Source organism: Schistocerca gregaria, chromosome 11 (genome assembly GCF_023897955.1).
Source record: "Schistocerca gregaria isolate iqSchGreg1 chromosome 11, iqSchGreg1.2, whole genome shotgun sequence".
NCBI classification, from domain to species: Eukaryota; Metazoa; Arthropoda; class Insecta; order Orthoptera; family Acrididae; genus Schistocerca; species Schistocerca gregaria.
The window spans coordinates 74,954,670-74,978,658 of NC_064930.1; the positions used below are offsets into that span (position 1 = coordinate 74,954,670).

A 23,989-nucleotide genomic window follows, 5' to 3' on the forward strand; every position below is an offset into this window, starting at 1 on the left:
TGTGTGTGTGTTATGAATCCTTGAGAAAATACACCTTCAGGCAAGGTTTCAATAATGGACCATTGCTTTACGTAACACTTTAATTCGATGAGATGTATGCCGAAGCACCCTGCCTCGGTTGTTGCAGGTCTGGGCATCCTTCCACTGTCAGACTGGCATTGTCTTCTACAAGGCATGGCCCTTGTGCCGGCAAAACGAGGACACACCGAGACCGGTTCTGTACCAGTAATTGAGTAGTAGTTTCGGTAAACACACAGGAGAGAAATATAAGTTTTGTGCAAAATAACACAGAGCTTTTGTAAAACCAAGGTCAATATGGAAACGGCGAGCTACCAGGGGCTCGAAAGGCCACGGGCAGAAACTGAGGCACACAACTCCCTGCGGCCGTATCGAACCGAAACCCCAGAGAGATGTTACAGGGAGCCAAAGTGACTAGAGGTGGAGGACAGATGTGAAAGTTAAAGGAAACAGACCCCCAACTTAGGTCAACTCGGAGAGGGCAGAAACTTGCACAGTTCGTGGTTGGCATTGGTTGTACGCAACCATTACCTCATAGGTGTTGGGTTCTACATATGTTATGACTTTGTGCTTTCTCCTGCCATATTGCAGTCAGAGTGAAATCTGCAACAAAGGACAAAGGAAAACAATCTGAGAGAGCTGTTAAATGTTTTACAACAAACCATGACTCTCCATGCTCAGTAGATTCTAAGTTATGGTTTGAAGTGGTGGGACTTTATGGACACCCTATAGTTCATAATGATGATCTACACTGTCTCATGGATGAGGGTTAGAGCACACTTTGTTTCTCCAGCAATTTCACTCACACCCCATTTTATAACATTATATCTTTCCCTTTCTGTCAAAGGAAGTATTTAAAAGTACAGGAAACTAGAAATTTCTTGTACTTTAACTCGTTTCTGCTAGCCTTGTTCTATAGATTTGTGGTGCTGGCAAGTAGGCATTCTTCCTATGTCTCAAATTGTGTAATATTCATATTAATCTGGTAATTACTGTCTACGGTACCACAGGTTTTCTACCTCCCAGTGCGCGTCTTCTATAACCAGTGTGTGCTGCCAACGATGATCGCCTCACTGCCTCTTATACGCTACATCCTGCTGCGCGAGAGAATTTCTGTCGTGCACGGCCACTCTGCATTCTCGACGCTCGCTCACGAAGCCATGATCATTGGCAGGCTACTTGGCATAAAGGTCAGTATTTCATATTCAAATACATTAGGCAGTGGTTTCCGCAAATTAAGTAAAAATTGTGGTGAAAACAGTAAATTAGTTTTGGGAACTGTGGTGCAACTTACCAATTTGTTTGCCCACCATCTTCTGAAATGGAGATCTTTTATCGATGTGCAGTGAATTAAGATATGTATTAAATGCAATAAGGAGGCACCATCTTCTGGGATAAGATAGTCACTCCTTACGATCTCTGGACTGGGACTACTCGGGGATGTTATCAGGAAAGAGACGACCGGCCTTCTACAGGTTGGAACATGGCCTTTCAAAGCCTATAGTAAGGCTGGTAGGTGTGAGAACTTGGAAAGATAGAAGGATAGTTTGAAATTACGTATAGTGGGAATTAGTCAAGTTTGGTGGCAGTAAGAATAGACTTTCTGGTCAAGTGAGTACAGGGCGATGGACACCAAATCGAATAGGGTTAACGCAGGAAAACACTAATAATGAATAAGAAAATAGGAATGTGTGTAAGCTATTATGAACAGTATAGTGAATGCATTGTTGTAGCCATGATACACAAATATTTTATACAGTGTAGGCAACTTTGAATCCCACGATTAGAGATTTTTAAACTGCAAAACATTTTCAGGAATAGATGTGGAGTCGGACTGTAACTTATTAATCATGAACTGAAGATTAAAACTGAAGAAATTGCAAAAAGATACACTTCAGGTGACAGGGACAGGGTTGATAGAAAGAATAAAAAGTTAATTTAATTCTTGAATGAGATTTTCACTCTGCAGCGGAGTGTACTCTGATATGAAAATTCCTGGTAGATTAAAACTGTGTGTCGGACTGAGACTCGATCTTGGGACTTTTGCCTTTCGCGGGCAAGTGCTCTACCGACTGAGCTACTGAAGCACGACCCAAGCCCCGTCCTCACAGCTTTACTTCCGCCAGTACATTTTGATTTAATTCTTGTTTATTGTTTTTTCTTCTTGAATGTAGATTAAATTGTTTTTAATATAATCATAAAAATAGATGTTTTTGTAGTGAGGCTTTTTACGCATATTCCATGGGAAGTTCTAGATTCATCTGATAATTCCTTAAATAAAAGCTATCAGCTTGCAGTCAATTGATGTTTCTTACATTGAGCTACTTGTGGTATATCTTTGGTGATACTAAGTTCTTGATAGGGCAAAAACATCTTTTGCTCCTTTGGAACACAATTTTCCATAAAAATTGTAAGGCAAGATTTTTTGTAGAATTTTGACCACCAAATGTTATAATTCGTAAAATCCTCTACTTTCATGAGAACAACACTAAATGTGTTCTTCTTCCGTGAAGAATTGAATATGAGGTCTATCACTTTACTAACAGTGTTGTATTGTTACTGTTTTCTCAGTTTTGTCCTAATGATGCCTACAGGAAATATTGTTGGCAGTGGAAAGGGAACACATCCAGGCCATGTTCCCTTTCTCAGTAACTGATGAATTATACCTGTTGTTAGTGGTGTTTCATTGTCTGTACACAAGTTTAGTATATGCAGCAAATCATGCCCCTATCGAGCTGTACTTCTGTGATGCAATAAAACAAATTTTAAAAATTTAGGATGTTCCCTTTCTCCGGTTAGTGAGTTGTAAGTCTAGTCTTGTCATGTCATAAAGCGTAAGAGCAAACCACATAGACTACAAATATCATTATATATATATATATATATATATATATATATATATATTAAATATATATATATATATATATATATATATTAAATATATATATATATATATATATATTAAATATATATATATATATATATATATTAAATATATCTTACCATTATGTCTTGTAGTAATACAATAAAACCAGTCTGCCACAGTACTCACAAATATAGCCAAACAAGAAATAACAGTGTGATTATCCTGGGACAACTCAGCGACTGTTGTTCAAATTAGTGGAAGACATACTGATATATATGTGTGAGTAATACAGGTGGTCTTCTGTGTGCTAGTGCATATTATTAAGTCTAGCACTCAATATATGCTTACAACAAACTAGTACAGTGGTATAACATACATGTCCATTGCCATTACTAAAACATGAGGCTTCTGAACAAAGTAGTATTCTCTGAAAATATTTGTCTGGAGTTCAGCCGTGAACAGCAATAAAATGTGGACAATAGAAGCTTTCGGAATGTGGTGCTGCAGAAGATTAGTTGAGTAGGTCATATAACTACTGAAAAGATACTAAATTTACTTGGATCAAAAGAGGTTCATTGCCTTACTTGACCAAAAGGAAGGTTTGGTTGATAAGACACATCTTGAAACGTCAAAGAACTGTCTATACAGTAATAGAGTTTGGGGGGGGGGGGGGGGTTATTGTGGAGAAAGAGCAAGGTTTGACTACAGTAAGCAGGTTAAAAAGTGGAAGGTTTCAAATGGTATCCAGAGATTATGTGGCTTGCACAGGGTAGACTTATTGTTGAGAGCTGCATCAGACCATTTCAGGAGTTAAAAGGACTGCAACCAGCGAGTGTAGCGTAATCCTGTAAAACACAAGAGTAGAAACTGTTGGATAAACAAAAAATTTGAAGTCAACTAGTATTGAGACTGAGTAGAGGGGCATGAAAGGGAAGCAGTGGTTAGGAAGGGAGTGAGACAGGGTTGTAGCCTCTCCCCAATGTTATTCAATCTGTATATTGAGCAAGAAGTAAAGGAAACAATAGAAAAATTTGGAGCAGGGATTAAAGTCCGTGGAGAAGCAATAAAAACTTTGAGGTTCGCCGCTGACATTGTAATTCTGTCAGAGACAGCAAAGGACTTGGAAGCGCAGTTGAACAGAATGGACAGTGTCTTGAAAGGAGGATATAAGATGAACATCAACAAAAGCAAAACGAGGATAATGGAATGTAGTCGAATTACATCGGGTGATGCTGAGGGAATTAGATTAGAAAATGACTCTTAAAGTAGTAAAGGAGTTTTGCTATTTGGGGAGCAAAATAACTGATGATGAAGTAGAGAGGATATAAAATGTAGACTGGCAATGGCAAGGAAAGTGTTTCTGAAGAAGAGGAATTTGTTAACATCGAGCATAGATTTAAGTGTCAGGAAGTCGTTTCTGAAAGTGTTTGTATGGAGTGTAGCCATGTATGGAAGGGAATCATGAACAATAAATAGTTTGGACAAGAAGAGAATAGAAGCTTTCGAATTGTGGTGCTACAGAGGAATGCTGAAGATTAGATAGGTAGATCACATAACTAATGAGGAGGTATTGAATAGAATTGGGGAGAAGAGGAGTTTGTTGCACAACTTGACAAGAAGAAGGGATCGGTTGGTAGGAAATGTTTTGAGGCATCAAGGGATCACCAATTTAGTATTGGAGGGCAGCGTGGAGGGTAAAAATCGTAGAGGGAGACCAAGAGATGAATACACAAGCAGATTCAGAAGGATGTAGGTTGCAGTAGGTACTGGGACATGAAGAAGCTTGCACAGGATAGAGTAGCATGGAGAGCTGCATCAAACCAGTCTCAGGACAACAACAACAATATGAGATGGGGAAAGGGGGGGGGGGGGGGGGGGGGAGTGCAGTGAAGCTGTCACAAACATGGTGACCATCTTGGATGCAACTCATAATTTTCAAATGGAAACGCGTCACTTGATGTGTCAGAGAACTGTGTGAGAAAATCAGTGGTGCCCTTCATTTGAGCATAGCTTTACTTGTCACGTTCCCTCCAATCTCTACTTCTGTTACCTCTATTTCCTGTTTATATATTGGGAAATGCTGCATTAAATGTATGTGTGAGTGATTTACCCCTCGTCCCCCCCCCCCCCCCCCCCCCCCCTCTCCGTTTTTCCCTCTAAATCTTTAGCAGAATTGCTTTTATATTGTCTATCTCGTGTCAGACATCTGTCTTTGTATATACTGAACATAAGTTTATATATCTTAAAATGAAATTCGACTTGAGCCGGTGCCCAGTACAATATAATGAAACAGTCTGTTCTTAACACATTCAGTACACAGTCCACCTCCACACGGAAGAGTGAAATTGAAATAAAAGAAGACTTTTAATTTTATTTTACTTGACTATTTATTCAAAACAGGCTCCTTGTTAGATAACGCACAACTAGAAATGATGGATAAATTGCGATAAACAATCCTGACACTTGAAACTTTGTCTGCAGTACCACGGTCGTTGCCTTCGGTATATCTGAAATTGATCGTAATGCTTGATTTTTGGTTTGCAAATTAATCGGAAGTCACACGGAGGCAAATCGAATGACTAAGCAAGGTATTCGAGCACCACAACAAATTTCTCGTGCAGCAAACACAATGTCCCTTAAACGTGGTCTTCAGATTGGACCCCAACAATTCTCATCACAATTTAAACCACTCGATTAGTAATTTGCATTCACCTTTTGACCTTCTCGAACAAATTATGTATGGATAATTCGTTTTGACTCTAGGAAAACAGAGGGCACCTTCTCGACACAGGTCTGAGAGTGAGCTTTTCTCGGCCCTGGAGGTTCTGGACGTTTCCATCTGTAGCTTTGTCACTTTCTAAGTGGCTAGTAGTCAAAACACAATGTTTCATCACCTGTTCTGAAGCAAGGTGTGAAGTCCGGCTTCCTAGCGGCCAATCTTTTCATTTCTCTCCAGTGTTTCACCCTGCAAACATTTAATCGTCATTGAGCGAGAGGGGAAAAGTGACAACAGATATTCTTCTTGCCCAAATTCTCAGTCAGAATGCAATGCACAGTTGTTTTGGAAATTCCAGTGAGTTCCTTAATTAACCTGGTAGATACACAACAATCATTTTGAAGGAGGTCGGGCACTTTTTGAACATTTCTTTGACTCACTGTTGGTGATGCCCATGGATGTAGATATTCTTCAGTATTCTGAAAATATTTGTGCCACTTAAAAACATTTTTACGACTCTTTGATGCCTTAATATAGACAATCTGCGTCATTTCAAAATTGTCTGTGGCACATTTATCCAATTTAAAACAAAATTTAATGTCCACACACCGCTCCAGTGCTCCTTTAATGAACAAAGTTCAAAATGTGCTGTTACAGATACAGTTATTATGAGCGGTCTGTGAAGCCAGCACTGTTAAATTTAAAATGGAAGGTAATCAAAATACCATACTAGTTAATTCATGCATCCATTCACAACATCTTTAGTAGTTACGCAAATATAAAACCCGTCACCTTTCTTGTTGGACTGAGTCTGTATATTAATATATATAATAGACAACTTTTTTCTGGATTACTTTCTCTTCAGGATGAAATTACATGCACTATTGTATAAAGTTAGCAATAATGGAAATCCGTAGATGGAACAATACGTAAAATAAGGAAAAGACGACCATTCACACATTGAGACTGATGGGTGTAGCGTGCAGTGTTCACTACCTTCAAAGTTCTGGCCCTTTCTCTCTAGTAGAAAGTACACACATTCACATACTCATACAGACATCCAAATGCACACTACCAGTATACTTGGTGTCTCCTGTTTTATGTATTACATAAAGTTATTTATACATACGTCTAAAATGTATTACACACTTGAGCTACTTTGAAATTATTGAATGTGTGCCAACTTATGTAACAGTGTCACATAAATTTACTGCTTGCTAAATTGGTTTAGGCTTACTATCGCGCATGAAATGTAATAATATCTACTAAAGCATGTGTATGCCAGTTTTATTATGCAGGTAATGCTTATGCCATTACCGTTTTGTATTGTTCTACATAAAAACAAACAAGTCTCATGTGTACCGCCATATGTACCTTATACATAGAATGCTTGTGTTTCAACAAAAGTAATGTATTTTAGGAAACCACCAGGAATATTATATATGTAACTAGTATTACCAATGCAAGCCAAATAGGCATACAATATGAGAACCATGGAGTTGCATGAACACAACATCCGTAAGTGCCATATAACCTTATAGTTCACAGTATTATTTTTTTTTTTTTGTACAAGCAATGTTATGTAAGAAGTGGGAAGTACCCCAGCATGCATTATTTTTTGTGATTGTTTTGCTTGTTCAATTTGTGTGCAAGTTTTGTTGTGGGGTGGTGGTTGTGCAGCTGTGGTGTTCCCCGTTTATAACATTTGTTAGTGTTTGCACATGTAAAGCAGTGTATATGATTTACTGCCATGTTTTTATCAACATCAAAACTTTTGCATTTTAATATAGAATGCCAAACTTTTGTCAACTAATTTAGAACTAATAAGTTACTGTGATAATGTGTGATCAAAGCATATGACCTGTGCATGTGTTTCCAGGCCAGTTACTTCTGTTGTCATGTATATATACAGTGTACATGAGTAGTGATTTAATGTGAGTCATGTTAAAGTTGTTAACAACAAAATTATGTATAATTTGCCCCATTTTCAGTATGTACATAGCCTCTCACTCATAATTATACACACATTCATACATAGAACCAATGTACAGATGTGAATACGATGACATGTACTAGAGCACAATGTAACTAATGTTATTTTTAGCAATTTATAACATAACTGCCATATTCATGGCAAGCTGTGCATACACTCTCTCTCTCTCTCTCTCTCTCTCTCTCTCTCTCTCTCTCTCTCTCTCTCTCTCTGTGTGTGTGTGTGTGTGTGTGTGTGTGTGTGTGTGTGTGTGTGTGTGTGTGTGTGTGTGTGTGTGTGTGTGTCACTTTCTTCTTTCTTTAAAAAAAAAAAAAAAAATTGCTCCTTGAGAAAATTTAATTTTTAGCATACTCTGACTAATCTGAATTGTGAACTGTTTTATGGATATGAAGTATCTGCTTAAAAGCAGGGTCTTGTGCCACTTGTTAATTGTCTACAATTTGATTATACAAAGAGAAATAAAATAAACAAAAACAAGTGCTATACATGAATGTTTATCTTCACTTCCTTTTTTGGTTACCATCAAAGCCAGACATCTTTGGTATCAATATTAGTTATGATGGCCATTGGTATAGTTTCACGAGAGGCAATAAAAGAGGCTGTGTACTTCTGTATACGAGCATCAGTGAAGTTTATAATTGTATTTATCGCAAACATATGGTCATTTCTTGCAAGTATGTTGCAATTTACGAGGTTGTAGCTACAGTTGGATCTGAGCGCACATCTGAGGTTTTTTAAGAACACACAGCCAATTTTGTATCCACATTAATGGGAGAACATTAAAATATTGCTTCATCTGTAGCTTCTGAACATATCTAGCCAGCTCTGTGGCTGCATAGAACTTGCACTTGATACGCCACCTTTGGTTGTTATTATACCACAGGGTGAGCGTTGATAACACTGCTGCACACTACATGTGAGTATGCAACAGTCACCAGTGTAGACTTTCACCAGTTCCTGCAGAAATATATACTATTAACGAATATTTGTCCTATTTTAAGGTCAGTTCAATGTAGATTACAAATGGATTCAGGCAAATTGCAGTTTAAATCTGGCAAAGTTACGATCAGATAAAACTACAATCATCTGCCAATAATTGTGGGTGCTATGCTTACTCCAGGAGATGGTTCATTGGAACTGCAACATATGAAATATTAGTTCACTTAATTACGTGAGTGATAAAGACTTACTTAAATTGATACACTCCTTTGCCACGGGAGTGCTTGATAATTTACAACTGTCATAGACTATCAAAGCATCACTCGGTGCATACATCTACACCACCTCTTCTCTTTTGTTGTCATAAAAAATTTATTGATGAACCTTTTTACAAAATTACTTCAGTCACCTTCAAAATACTCTCCATTACATGTGATGCACTTGTCAAGTCACTTTTTCCCACTGTTAGAACTCTTAAAGTTTGATATTGTCCAGTGCCCTTTGCGAAGCTGTTTTTACCGCCCCCACATTGTCGTAACGCTCCCCTTTGAGCCTTATTTTTTCATTTGCGGAAATAGGAAAGTCGCATGGGGCTAGGTCTGGTGAATACGGAGTGTGGGGAACAACAGACCACCTCTGAGACGCCAAACAGTGGGTCACTCGTAAGGCCGTGCGTGCTGGAGCATTGTCGTGATACAGAAACCGGTCATCGCTAAAGTTCCGGGTGTTTCCTCCTTACATCCTCTCGCAGATGCCTTAAAACATCAAAGTAAAAGTGCTGGTTAACAGTCTGTCCAGGGGGTACGAATTCCCGATGCACAATTCAAAAAAGAGTATGATCATCATCTTCACATTTGACCTCACTTGTCTTGATTTTTTTTGGTCTGGGAGAGTTGGGAGTCCTCCACTGGCTTGACCCTTGCTTGTTTTCTGGGTCATACCCGTAACACCATCATCCCCTGTAATGACTTTGTTCAAGAAGTTTGGATCACATGCAATCTCTGTTTTCAAGTCCTGACACACATTCGTGCAGATGGTTTTTTGCTCCTGTGTGAGAAGGCACAGAACAAATTTAGCAGCAACACGTGTCGTGTGCAAATCCTCACTCAAAATCCACTGGCACGAGCTCCAACTGATTCCTGTCTCAGCTGAAATTTGGTCGATCGTTTGGCGACGATCCTCGTCGATCTTTTGGCGGACCTTTTCAATGTTTCCCATTTCGCGATGTTGAAGAGCGTCCAGAACGAGCTCTGTCTTCAACACACATCTCGTCACATTTAAAGTGCCCAAGCCACTCGAAAACCTGTGTTGTGCCTCATAGCATCCTCCTGGAAAGCTTCCTGAAGCATTTGGTGTGTGTCCGTTGCAGCTTTTTTAAGCAGGAAACAAAATTTCACACACACTCTCTGTTCTTTTAAAGTTGCCATAACGACTTCACAGAGGTAATCGCCGACAGTCAGAGAAACACAATACCACACTTGCATATTCAGCTCTACCCTTACGCCGTCTGCACAGCTGTTTCAAGAAGGTCTCTGGTAACACCATCTAGTGTGAGAACCCTGCACTACGTCAACGAGTGTCAGTGCCCTCGGAGTCCAGTTTCTTTTGGGTCCCCCCTCATAGTGTTCAACATTTACTAAAGTAATTTCCATCTGAGAACTGAATAACTGCTTAGGCCTACTTGACAATGTCGTTTTCTTCTGCCGTCACGAACTGGGCAGAGCATATCCTCACTCAGCTCTATATTGACCTCTGCACGAGAGCACTGCCGTGTTGAAAGAGGGCGTGTCTTTTTCACCCACTCTCGCTTGTCGTTGTGGACTGCTGGGAGACACCACTATTATTGGTGGCATTGATGTGTGTTGCTGACTATAGTGTGGCACCACTATCTTTGGACAATACCACAGGAGGTGTCCATAAAAAGCTAAAGTGTGTGATACACATTCACACAGTTGGTAGCATGACAAAATTTGCTTATCCCTCTCAGTGGTTCCCTCCCCACATTTGCCATATTTCTTAGCCAAGGTAGTGTCACTGTTCCCCCTCTGGCCCATCAGAATCCTTCAAAATAAATCTTCCCGTGACTTTGGATTGCCAGAGCTTCATTTGTAAATATAAGACGACCGCTTTGTTACTCCATTACACAGTGTGAAAATATTGATCTCGGCAGCAGTAGTTTAATGCGTGAATATAAGGCCACCCTTTATTTTTTGAATGGCAAATTTGGCAAAAAATCTTGTTTTGTAATTGGGTAAATGTGGCTTATTTTTGTTTTGGGCAAAGGGAAAATGGCTTTTTTGTGTGCCTCTGTATATGCCTTAATGTGTCATCCTATGATTTTATGTGGAATATACACTGGGGGCATCAGAATTGTTGCACAGTTTTCTTTAAATATTGTCTACATTTACCAAACAACTGTTTTGCAATAATGTTGCCTCTGAGAATTCCTATTATTTAAGTTTTCTGAGCTTCACTGTTAAGCTTCTGTAGAGGCTGAGCTGACCAGTTGCAATCCTAGGGGTGAGTGACTCAGTTTTTTTAACAGCTTTTTCACTCAACTTTGGCATCCAGTGTGGGGTTTGCAGGTGCAATAAGTTTCACAGGTGGTTTACAATCTAATTGTGAGAACTATAGGAATAATTAAAATCAGTGAAGTTGTCTGGTTTGAATAAGACTGTAAGGACTCGAGGATATGTGATCATGTATTCAGAGCCCAAGGTGATCTTAGAAAGATTTGCATATGGGTCTATGCTAAGTTGGGAAACAATGTGCATAATTTTACAGAAAGCATCATAATTTGTTGTTCAACAAATTAAGGCATCAGATTACGAGCTTCAACACTTTTTCATTCAAACGCAACACCAGATTGAAGTCTGAAAATTGAGGCTCATTTTTGAGTGACCAATGAAAATTCTTGAAAAACTGAGAGGAAATTTTATGTCTATATATGCAGGCTGATCTTAGGAACTACTGTAGGAATCCTAATCTGGTTTTGACTAATAGATATGTTGATTCACGAGAAAGGTTTTTGTACAGTTTTGATAACTCAAGAGACGCAGTGCCTGGAGAACCCAGCGAGTGGAGTCTAATTTGCATCTGATGTTTGGTATAGTGTGGGGCTGGAGACTGCTAAAATGGAAAGGTGGTTAGATCAAACTGTGGCTCTCATTTCTTTTTTCAGTCTGTTATTTCACTCAGCATTCACCTCTCAGTGATGTGGAGATATTAGTTTCAAAATATGTGTGACGGGAAAGTTTTAAGAATGGATGCACTACTGCTTACTGGTTTGCTGGGCATGTACACGGAGTCATTTCCGTGTCCTATGACAGGAAACTGTTTCCTTTATTCAGTTTGTTGTGGCAGCTGGTTGAGTGCATGTCTAGGGCTTGTTGCCAGATCCTGTCTGCATGAAAATGGACGTAAAAACAGAGCAACAAGTTTGTGTGAAATTTTGTTTTAAAACCAGGAAAACAGCTTCTGAGACTTATGAACTATTAAAAACCACTTTTGGAGATAATTGTATGAGCCAGTAAATCGTTTTTGTCTTGCTCAACAGATTTGAAAATGGCCGCGAATCATTTGAAGATGGACTACGGTCCAGCCATCTTTCTACCTCAAAAACTGTGTGTGCTCTGATCATAGGCTTACTATTAGGGAGGGGGCTGCTAAACTTAAATTTAGTTTATGCACTTCAGTCAATTTTAACTGAAGATCTGAACATGTGTCGATTGTGCGAAAAATGCATTCCAAAAGTGCTGTCGAGTGACCAGAGACAGTACTGACTTGAAGTATGCCAAGAACTGATAAATCAGACTAAAAATGACCCAGGTTTGTTAAATAGGGTAATTACAGGTGACTAATCGTGTGTATATTGATATGGTCCTGAAACCAAAGTGCAGTCTTTGCAGTAGAAGACTGCAGGTTTACCACCACCGAAAAAAGCACGGCAGAGTCAGTAGGAGGCAAAAACAATGTTGGTGATTTTTTTTTTTTTAGATCTTCCAGTATTGTGCGTCAAGAAGTTACCCATGGAGGACTGTTGAATTCTTGACCAAATTCAAAATTCCTGTGCTTCCACAACCGCCATATTCCCCCGATTTGGCCCCTGCAGACTTCTGCCTGTTTTCTAAATTGCAATTTTCACTGAAAGGGAAGTGATTTGACTCAATTGAAGACATCCAGGCAAATATGGAGAGCATCTGTTCAAATGATTGTGTACTGTGGTCTTGACACCTGGCTTTACAGGCTCTCCTGTGACCAGGGGCAGTGGAATGCACCTTGCAGATCTCCGGGCGAATAAACCGTGTCTGTTCAGTCGTCTGGAGACAACTGTTCCAGTGGCTGCAGTAAGGTCCCGAGCGAGGCTACCTGCAGTACTCCATGGCTGTCTGCGGGCACAGGTGGTGAGATATCGGTCTTCTTGTGGTGGTGTTGTACACGTCCCGTACTGTAGCGCCTGGAAATGTTTCCTATCTGCTGAAATCATCGCCATAATCTTGAGATCACACTTTGTGGCACACGGAGGGCCCGTGCTACGACCTGCTGTGTTTGACCAGACTCCAGTCGCCCTAGTATTCTACCCCTCATAACGTCATCAATGTGTGTTCTTTGAGCCATTTTAAACACACAGCCACCATTAGCACACCTGAAAACGTGTGCACACTTATTCACTGCACCATACTCTGACATGCACCAACACACCTCTGCATATGGGGACTGCTGCAGGCACCACGGTCACCAGGTCAAATGCACCACGTGGTCATACCCCGAGGTGATTTAAACCCACAAACCACCCACCAGAGCGTTGTTTCACCATGTATCAGCATTATCCTTAATATATGAGCATGAGTGTAGATGGTGCACATGTAACCATGCCATTAAAAATGGCAATAGGCTGTCACACCTGATAGTGTACGAAGTATTTCACTGTTCCACCAATTTCCGTGGAGCCGAGGTTGACGCACATCAGTCCTGCAGTGCCATTCGGATGAGGTGTTGATCTCTTGGGGAAGGTGGTCTCAGTGGTGCAAGCTGATCTATCTCATAGAGTTCTGTGGCCTACTGTGAACCATTCTGCACACATCTGTTGTGGTGTTGAAACACTTGTTCCCACACGAGCAGCAGTTTCCAGGATGGATGCATCACGTTCTCCCATACTAGTAATGCACCCTCCTTCAAACTCACTGGTTTGACTGTGTGGTTCAGGCATACATCTGAGAGTCATCCTGCATGTCTGCTCAAGTCACACTGATCTATTACCACACACATTTACCGTGGGTGGTGTCGCACCACAATATTGATGTCAACCTCGAACCCACGGGCCGACATGGTTCATATGCTAATCATTTCTGCAGGACATATTAATGTAAATGGCCTGTGAATATGAATGTCCTATCTCTAGTTGTTCAAGGTGTTCTGTTTTTTTCTGAATGTGAGTATAAAAATGACCAATAAAAGAAAGATAACGACCCCATGATGAGGCTGTTATGTGAGGCATACAACTTTACAACTTGAAATAATCATATATTTTTAACCAACAGTTTCACTAAAATTATTTGAGAACAGCTGTGTAGAGAAAAGAAGTACGAATGCAAAATATGCAGTGTTTTATTTTTTTGTGCCGCAAGTAAAATATTTTCCAAAAAACTGCTTCACCAACTGTGTTTCGTTTATGTACAATATGTTCTTTCAGCAGCACAGTAGATGACTCAGCTGCCATCCTTCTGCCTTTCTGGAATGAAACCTAGATATGGACGGCAATGGCAAAGAATTCTGTCATAAAGAGTCCCCGACGAAGAATTTCAGCAGTGAATCTCAACGATGCATCACAGTGCTTGAGCTAAACATCTACGTTTTGTGTGTTTCCTTTCATTTCTTCATTATTTGCATACAATATTTAGATTGGTTGTAAAGATATTAATTAGGTCACAATGTGCTCCTATTATTGCCACAAGATGTCACTCCAAATGCCAGTTAAGTATAGAACGCAGAACATTAATGCCTTTGGTCAACTATCCTGCTGTGAACCATTTACATTGTGAAAGTTGTTTGAAAATGATGATAATCAGTTACTTAATTGATTTGAAATTTATTCACAACTCTACGCACTGGCCCGCAAACAAAATACGCTTAGTCACATGGCTCATCTGACAATAGACGCTTAATGTTACCTCTGTGAAGCCAGACCAGGTCGTTAGTGTGTAATAATGTTAATTCACAGGACATTATTTAATTTGCCCAAAAATTTTGAGTACTGTGGAGGGAATTATTTTCTGCACTGTATTGTAGCAGAAGTTCATGACTCAAAGAAAAATATTTGGTTGCTTCAGTGCTGTAGATATTTTTGACACCAACAATAGATGTATTCATGTATGGTGAGTCAAATGGTTTGTGTATGATATTTGTTGAAAAGCATTTTCTGGCAGATGTTCAGAAACATTTTAAAACAACTGATGAGAGCATCATTTAACACATTCAATCAGAGATGTCATTGTAAGCACCAGATATCCATGTGAGTTTTTGTGAACTGTTTTATGGTAAAGTTATGCCTTATTATGCTTGCCTTACTTGTGCATTTTAGGAGAATATATCAGGGAACAGGAGTAGAAAGTGCAGTTAGGTAGATGGGTTCAAATAGCCTTGTGGTGCACACAGTATATTTTCTTGCTAATTTGTGCCTATACAACCTTTGGACAAGTTTTCCTTGAATTGTTTGAGAGAGATGGGGGACAGTGGGTTGGTGTTTTATATATCTGTGTGTGTGTGTGTGTGTGTGTGTGTGTGTGTGTGTGTGTCCATCTATTCAGTAAGTGAATTTTTTGTAGCATGGAAGTTTAATGCCATAAAGTTCACTGTACCGTGAGGATCCAGTGGACAAAGAATGAGAGAATGAGCTCCATAGTTAGTGAACAAAATTCCTGACAGTAAAGAGATATGGAAAAATTAGTTTTTTCGGCATTAATGAATTATATTGGCCTAAGAGACTGCATGATCCTCAAGAGTGAAGGTCATAAATATTTTGATATATCTGATTATCAGAATGAACAAGAAGAAACAATGATACCTCAGTATAAGTTGTCCAGAAGGTAGTTTCGGTGTGATGCGGAAAACGAACTGTTAACCATTTTTGAAAAATCTAATATTTCCATTAATAGAAATGTGACTGCATCGAAACTAGTCTCATCTTACATCAGAAGCTCTTACAAACAACAGATTCTGCAAAAGATATATATAACCATTAGAAAAAAAGTCAGAGAAGCTTGTATTTGTCTCATTGTGACATTCATATTTTGTAAATATTGCGAATCGCACTGAATTAAAAAAAAAGTACTACAGATACCACTTTCTAGAGCACCACACGTCTGCAGATTTGACATCACCTCTGAAGTCACTTGAATGAAAAGTAATGCCTCCACTTTCATTAATTGGGTTTGGAATGGGAATATTTTGATAAATCAAATACAGAAATAATCCTTTGAATGTTACCTTTGATTACAAATACTCGCTCTTACACATAATCGCTAGCCAATTGGATACATCTCTGCCAATCATGAACAAGCTTTCTGAAGCTGTCACGGAAGAAGTCGACACCCTGTTTCCGCAACCACAGTCTCACAGTTCTCACAGTTCTCTCAATGTCTTCATCAGAAGCGTAATGATATCCCCGCAGATCGTCTTTCATTATCGAGAACAGATGGAAGTCAGACGGTGCTAAATCTTGACTGTATGGAGGATGCTGTACGGTGGTGAGATTGTCTTTGAAGTTCTCCTTTGGTGGCATGTGAAGTGTATGGTTTGGCGTTGTCATGCTGCAGGAAAACATTTCCCTTTTCCTTTCGAACCCTTTTTACCCGTCGTTTGAGTTTTCAGCATTGTGATTTAATGCTCCGAATTTATTATTGTTCTACGATCGAGGAAATCGATGTGGAGAAAACCATCTGTGTCCCAGAACACTGTGGTTATGATTTTTCCGGCTGAGGGCTGCGTCTTGAATTTCTTTTTCTGGGGTGAGTCTTTGTGTCGATATTGCATAGACTGACGTTTAGTCTCCGGGTCGTAATGGTGTACCCACGTTTTGCCACCTGTCACAATTGAATAGAGAAAGCCTTCATTTACGTAACACGAGAGGAATTCCTGGCAAATTTCAGGTCTGTGCACTTTCTTTTCAGGAGTCAGCATCCGGGTTAGACATCGTGCACAGATCTGATAGCCGAGCTAAGCGATAATTTGCGCACACATTCTTGTGAAATTCCGATTGTGCTTTTCTCTGAGTGATAAGACGATCGTCCTGAAACAATCTGTCAAGATTTTGCTTGTGAAACTTGGTGGTTGCTGTGACAGGACATCAGACTCTTTTGTTTGCCATGCAGGTCAGATGTTCCCACCTCAACATCTTTAAACTTACTCACCCAATGGTGCACAGTACTCACATCCACAAATTACCATAAACTGCTTTCATTCTTTGGTGAATCTCCTTTAGGGTGACACCTTCTGCTGTCAAGAATTCAATGACTGCATGTTGCTTAAATCGCACTGACTGACCGTCTGTGCAGGGTTCCATGCTTTGCACAGTAATAACACATCCGTTCGATGCTAAGGCTTCCTGCCAACTTGAGTTGTAGAGAAGAGGTTACAGAACAAACCAGTGCCTGCTGCATACCAATGCTGCCAACTTTCGAAGAGTTACAAAGGTGGAGGCATTACTTTTCAGTCAACCCTCGTATGGTTTGTACAAGATTTTGTCCTTTTTGGATGAAAATTAAATAGATGTACTGCGAGGAACAAAGTTAGCAATGGATGAATAGTTTTGTCCTGTTAAAGAAATCTCTCTTTGGATAGTAAGGCGGTCAAATAATTTTGTTTTGTATGATGTTGGTTTCAGCTGGTACAGTAGGGGGCAACTGAGTTTGTCACTATTGTAAACTGTGTGTCAACACGAATGGCATGTACTTGAAACTCGCGTATGATTTGTCAGAGTATAGAGAACTGGGTAATACTAACAGAACCACTTGTGATACTACCAATATCACAACCAGTGAAACGAATTACTTTTTTATTTATTCTGGTAACAAAGATAGGACACACAACTCAGCAAAATTATAACTATAAATTAGGCATTAATAAACAAACAGAAAAAAAGTCATCATATAACAAGAAACCTGTAACATCCACATTTAACTGAGCTCAAATTGCTGTCACTGATGTTGCAGCAGCAATAAGAGACTTCAGCAACTCAAAATCAGAAGAGTTATACAGTACACCAAATTTTGTTACTAAACATTTAACAATATGAAAAGGATAGTTGCTAGTCACCATATGGCAGAGACTGTATGAAAGTGAGCTTTCAGCCAACAAGGCAAGTGTCAAACATAGACGAAAAACTCTCTCTCTGTCTGCCAGTGATTGTGGTCATTTGTGTGTGTGTGTGTGTGTGTGTGTGTGTGTGTGTGTGTGTGTGTGTGTGTGTGTGATGACAAAGGCCACTTTGGCCAAAAGCTCACTTTCATACAGTCTTTTTGTGTGCCTGTCTGCGAGTAAGCATTTCTGCTATATGGTTAATTTTGTTATTAGAAGGTAGCACATATACTACAAACACTTTGCGTATTGATAAGATGATTTTTGAGCCTGCTTAAAGCTAAGTTGTCCCTCTACAAGGAGACAACTTGTGTGTTAACTACTGTGCTATTTTTGTTATACAAACACTTTCAAAAGTAGAACATAATTACATGTATGAACAATTTAGAAACAATTGAGCTGCAATTGAAAACTGGCACACACTCATTGGGGTGTCAGGGAAAATTCAACTATGCTGAAAGCTGTTAGAAATATTGTTTCAGCAATACCCAGTATCTCTTAAGCAAAATCACTGATTAACCTGGGCAAGACATATAACTCTGTAAGTTATTTGATTCTAAAAGACAAACTGAGGTGCTGTGGCATTCGAGATACAGAACTCCCTCTTGCAGAATCGTATCTTGACAATAGGAAGCTGACGGTACACTTTACTGGTATGAGCTCTGAGATGTTTGAAGTGGCATGTCTCAAGGTTCTTTACTGGCACCTTTATTTATATTAACGACCTACCTAGTGTTGTGCCATGTAAATCTATTTTGTTCCTGATGATACCATTTTCATTGCAACTGGAAATGAGGTCCTGAAGGAACAAGACAAATCCCCGAAAGGAACAAAACAAAGCCAACCTAACAATAGAAAATCCCGGATGGAAAGTAACAATATTATGAAAAGAATAGTTGTTACTCACCGTATAGCAGAGATGCCGAGTTACAGATAGGCACAACAAAAAGACTCTCAAAAGTTGGAACCACCATACAGATTCTGTATACTGTAAATTATCAAGTCATACACCTGTTACATACTCTTAGAGCATGTGTGAGTGAAAACATGATGCTGAGCTCACTTTTTCATGCCATCCTATTATGCACATTTTCATAGCCACATAGCATACACCATACTGCTTTTGGACAGCTCCACTGTAGCAAAATCAGTTTTTGTGTGACAGAAAACAACTGTTAAATATGCAGTGGCTATTTTCATAAATAATGTATCTCATAGGCCATTTTTCTAGGAAATGGGCTTTTTGTGATGGACCCATCATTATTTATACTTAGTTGCCTAGTCTACACAAACCAAGAGAGCTACAAATTAAGGCAATCATTTCATTGTCACAATACATGTCACAAAGGAGAGATTGACCAACCCTTTACAAGACAAAGCAGGACTCAGAATAGCTATGCATACCTTGGATTAAAACTGTTCAGTGCATTGCCACTAGAAGTATACACTAACCAATAAAAACCTGCAGAAATGTTCTACATAACTGACTTAAAAAGGCTTTCTATGCTATAAAAGAATTTTTTGTTGTGGAAAAGAAACTCTAAAATTTTAGTTTATGCTTATGTTTTTATATATGTAAATCCAGATTATTGTAATGTTTTCTTTGTTATTATTATTATTATTATTATTTCCTTTCTCTGGCGTTATGTCTGGTTAAAAATGGAAAGTGACACGGACCTTAATCAAGCATGACTTCCTTTTAACTGTATTGTATATGTTACATTGCATTTAGGAACTTTCGGGTAATTGAACATGTATCAATAACTACAGATTTATGTAGTTGTATATAAAAACAAAGATTCCAAGACTTACCAAGCAGGAAAGCGCAGGTAGACAGGCACAATAAAATAACAGACACACATATCTATCCATACATACACAGACACAAGTGTCTGGTAAGGTAAGTCTTTCCGCTCCCTTTATCCTGATGCCACATGTCCTTGAATTCCTCAGCCAGTTGGATGTATTTTTCAGTTTTTTCTCCTGTTATCTTCTGTATATGTGTTGTTGTATTGGGTATGGATACTTCGATTAGTTGTGTTAATTTCTTTTTTTTATTGGTGAGTATGATGGCGGATTTGTTACGTGGTGGTGTTTTATCTGTTATAATGGTTCTGTTCCAGTATAATTTGTATTCATCATTTTCCAGTACATTTTGTGGTGCATACTTGTTTGTGGGAATGTGTTGTCGTGTTAGTTTATGTTGGATGCATCTTGATCGATGTGTAGCTCTGTTAGATGATATGGGTGCTTGCCATGTAGTGTTTTCTTTTTCCAATTTACTTTCTTTGTTTCTGTTGATGTTATGCGGTCTAAAGGGTTGTAGAAGCGGTTATGAAATTGCAATGGTGTAGCCAATGTATTTATATGAGTGATTGATTTCTGTATTTTGCTAGTTTCTGCTCATTCTATAAAGAATTTTCTTAAATTTTGTACCTGTCCATAATGTAGGTTTTTTATGTCTATAAATCCCCTTCCTCCTTCCTTTCTGCTTAATGTGAATCTTTCTGTTGCTGAATGTATGTGATGTATTCTATATTTGTGGCCTTGTGATCGTGTAAGTGTATTGAGTGAGTGCTTCTAGGTCTGTGTTACTCCATTTCACTACTCCAAATGAGTAGGTCAATATTGGTATAGCATAAGTATTTATAGTTTTTGTCTTGTTTCTTGCAGTCAATTGTTTTCAGTATTTTTGTTAGTCTTTGTCTATATTTTTCCTTTAGTTCTTCTTTAATATTTGTATTGTCTATTTCTATTTTTTGTCTGTATCCTAGGTATTTATAGGCATCTGTTTTTTCCATCGCTTCTATGCAGTCACTGTGGTTATCCAGTATGTAATCTTCGTGTTTAGTGTGTTTTCCCTTGACTATGCTATTTCTCTTACATTTGTCTGATCTCCCCCCCCCCCCCCCCCCATGAACCATAGACCTTGCCACTGGTGGGGAGGCTTGCGCGCCTCAGCGATACAGATAGCTGTACCGTAGGTGCAACCACAACTGAGGGGTATCTGTTGAGAGGCCAGACAAACGTGTGGTTCCTGAAGAGGGGCAGCAGCCTCTTCAGTAGCTGCAAGGGCAACAGTCTGGATGATTGACTGATCTAGCCTTGTAACAATATCCAAAACAGCCTTGCTGTGCTGGTACTGCGAACGGCTGAAAGCAAGGGGAAACTACAGCCGTAATTTTTCCCGAGGGCATGCAGCTTTACTGTATGATTAAATGATGATGGCATCCTCTTGGGTAAAATATTCCGGAGGTAAAATAGTCCCCCATTTGGATCTCTGGGCGGGGACTACTCAAGAGGATGTCGTTATCAGGAGAAAGAAAACTGGCGTTCTACGGGTCGGAGCGTGGAATGTCAGATCCCTTAATCAGGCAGGTAGGTTAAAAAATTTAAAAAGGGAAATGGATAGGTTAAAGTTAGATATAGTGGGAATTAGTGAAGTTAGGTGGCAAGGGGAACAAGACTTCTGGTCAGGTGACTACAGAGTTATAAACACAAAATCAAATAGGGGTTATGCAGGAGTAGGTTTAATAATGAATAGGAAAATAGGAATGCGGGTAAGCTACTACAAACAGCATAGTGAACGCATTATTGTGGCCAAGATAGATACGAAGCCCACACCTACTACAGTAGTAAAAGTTTATATGCCAACTAGCTCTGCAGATGACGAAGAACTTGAAGAAATCTATGATCAAATAAAAGAAATTATTCAGATAGTGAAGGGTGACGAAAATTTAATAGTCATGGGTGACTGGAATTCGGTAGTAGGAAAAGGGAGAGAAGGAAACGTAGTGGGTGAATATGGACTGGGGCAAAGAAATGAGAGGAAGCCGCCTGGTAGAATTTTGCACAGAGCATAACTTAATCATAGTTAACACTTGGTTCAAAAATCATAAAAGAAGGTTGTATACATGGAGGAATCCTGGAGATACTAAAAGGTATCAGATAGATTATATAATGGTAAGACAGAGATTTAGGAATCCGGTTTTAAGTTGTAGGACATTTCCAGGGGCAGATGTGGACTCTGACCACAATCTATTGGTTATGACCTGTAGGTTAAAACTGAAGAAACTGCAAAAAGGTGGGAATTTAAGGACATGGGATCTGGATAAGCTGAAAGAACCAGAGGTTGTACAGTGTTTCAAGGAGAGCATAAGGGAACAATTGACAGGAATGGGGGAAAGAAACACAGTAGAAGAAGAATGGGTAGCTCTGAGGGATGTAGTAGTGAAGGCAGCAGAGGATAAAGTAGGTACAAAGACGAGGGCTGCTAGATATCCTTGGGTAACAGAAGAAATATTGCATTTAATTGACGAAAGGAGAAAATATAAAAATGCAGTAAATGAAGCAGGCAAAAAGGAATACAAACGTCTCAAAAATGAGATGGACAGGAAGTGCAAAATGGCTAAGCAGGGATGGCTAGAGGACAAATGTAAGGATGTAGAGGCTTATCTCACTAGAGGTAAGATAGATACTGCCTACAGGAAAATTAAAGAGACCTTTGGAGAGAAGAGGACCACTTGTATGAATATCAAGAGCTCAGATGGAAACCCAGTTCTAACCAAAGAAGGGAAAGTAGAAAGGTGGAAGGAGTATATAGAGGTTCTATACAAAGGCGATATACTTGAGGACAATATTATGGAAATGGAAGAGGATGTAGATGAAGACGAAATGGGAGATAGATACTGCGTGAAGAGTTTGACAGAGCACTGAAAGACCTGAGTCGAAACAAGGCCCCCGGAGTCGACAACATTCCATTGGAACTACTGACGGCCTTGGGAGAGCCAGTCCTGACAAAACTCTACCATCTGGTGAGCAAGATGTATGAGACAGGCGAAATACCCTCAGACTTCAAGAAGAATATAATAATTCCAATCCCAAAGAAAGCAGTTGTTGACAGATGTGAAAATTACCGAACTATCAGTTTGATAAGTCACAGCTGTAAAATACTAACGCGAGTTCTTTACAGACGAATGGAAAAACTAGTAGAAGCCGACCTCGGGGAAGATCAGTTTGGATTCCGTAGAAATGTTGGAACACGTGAGGCAATATTGACCCTACGACTTGTCTTAGAAGCTAGATTAAGGAAGGGCAAACCTACGTTTCTAGCTTTTGTAGACTTAGAGAAAGCTTTTGATAATGTTGACTGGAATGATCTCTTTCAAATTCTGAAGGTGGCAGGGGTAAAATACAGGGAGCGAAAGGCTATTTACAATTTGTACAGAAACCAGATGGCAGTCATAAGAGTCGAGGGGAATGAAAGGGAAGCAGTGGTGGGGAAGGGAGTGAGACAGGGCTGTAGTCTATCCCCGATGTTATTCAATCTGTATATTGAGCAAGCAGTGAAGGAAACAAAAGAAAAATTCGGAGTAGGTATTAAAATCCATGGAGAAGAAATAAAAACTTTGAGGTTTGCCGATGACATCGTAATTCTGTCAGAGACAGCAAAGGACTTGCAAGAGCAGTTGAACGGAATGGATAGTGTCTTGAAAGGAGGATATAAGATGACCATCAACAAAAGCAAAATGAGGATAATGGAATGTAGTCGAATTAAGTCGGGTGATGCTGAGGGAATTAGATTAGGGAATGAGACACTTAAAGTAGTAAAGGAGTTTTGCTATTTGGGGAGCAAAATAACTGATGATGGTCGAAGTAGAGAGGATATAAAATGTAGACTGGCAATGGCAAGAAAAGCGTTTCTGAAAAAGAGAAGTTTGTTAACATCGAGTATAGATTTAAGTGTCCGGAAGTCATTTCTGAAAGTACATTCCAGGAAATTGAAATAAGAACACTGTGAATTCATTGTCCCAGGAAGGGGAAACTTTATTGACACATTCCTGGGGTCAGATACATCACATGATCACACTGACAGAACCACAGGCACATAGACACAGGCAACAGAGCATGCACAATGTCGACACTAGTACAGTGTATATCCACCTTTCGCAGCAATGCAGGCTGCTATTCTCCCATGGAGAAGATCATAGAGATGCTGGATGTAGTCCTGTGGAACGGCTTGCCATGCCATTTCCACCTGGCTCCTCAGTTGGACCAGCGTTCGTGCTGGACGTGCAGACCGCGTGAGACAACGCTTCATCCA

The 23,989-nt window shown here is 39.5% G+C and overlaps 1 protein-coding gene across 1 annotated transcript in view; it reads left to right on the forward strand.

Moving 5' to 3' along the window:
* LOC126295336 (phosphatidylinositol N-acetylglucosaminyltransferase subunit A-like) overlaps nt 1-23,989 on the forward strand; it is a 121,454-nt gene that overhangs the window by 31,117 nt on the left and 66,348 nt on the right. Inside the window, exon 3 of the mRNA XM_049987805.1 lies at nt 1,029-1,208. Within this exon, the coding sequence (XP_049843762.1) occupies nt 1,029-1,208 (180 nt within the window). The remainder of the gene's footprint in view (nt 1-1,028; nt 1,209-23,989) is intronic.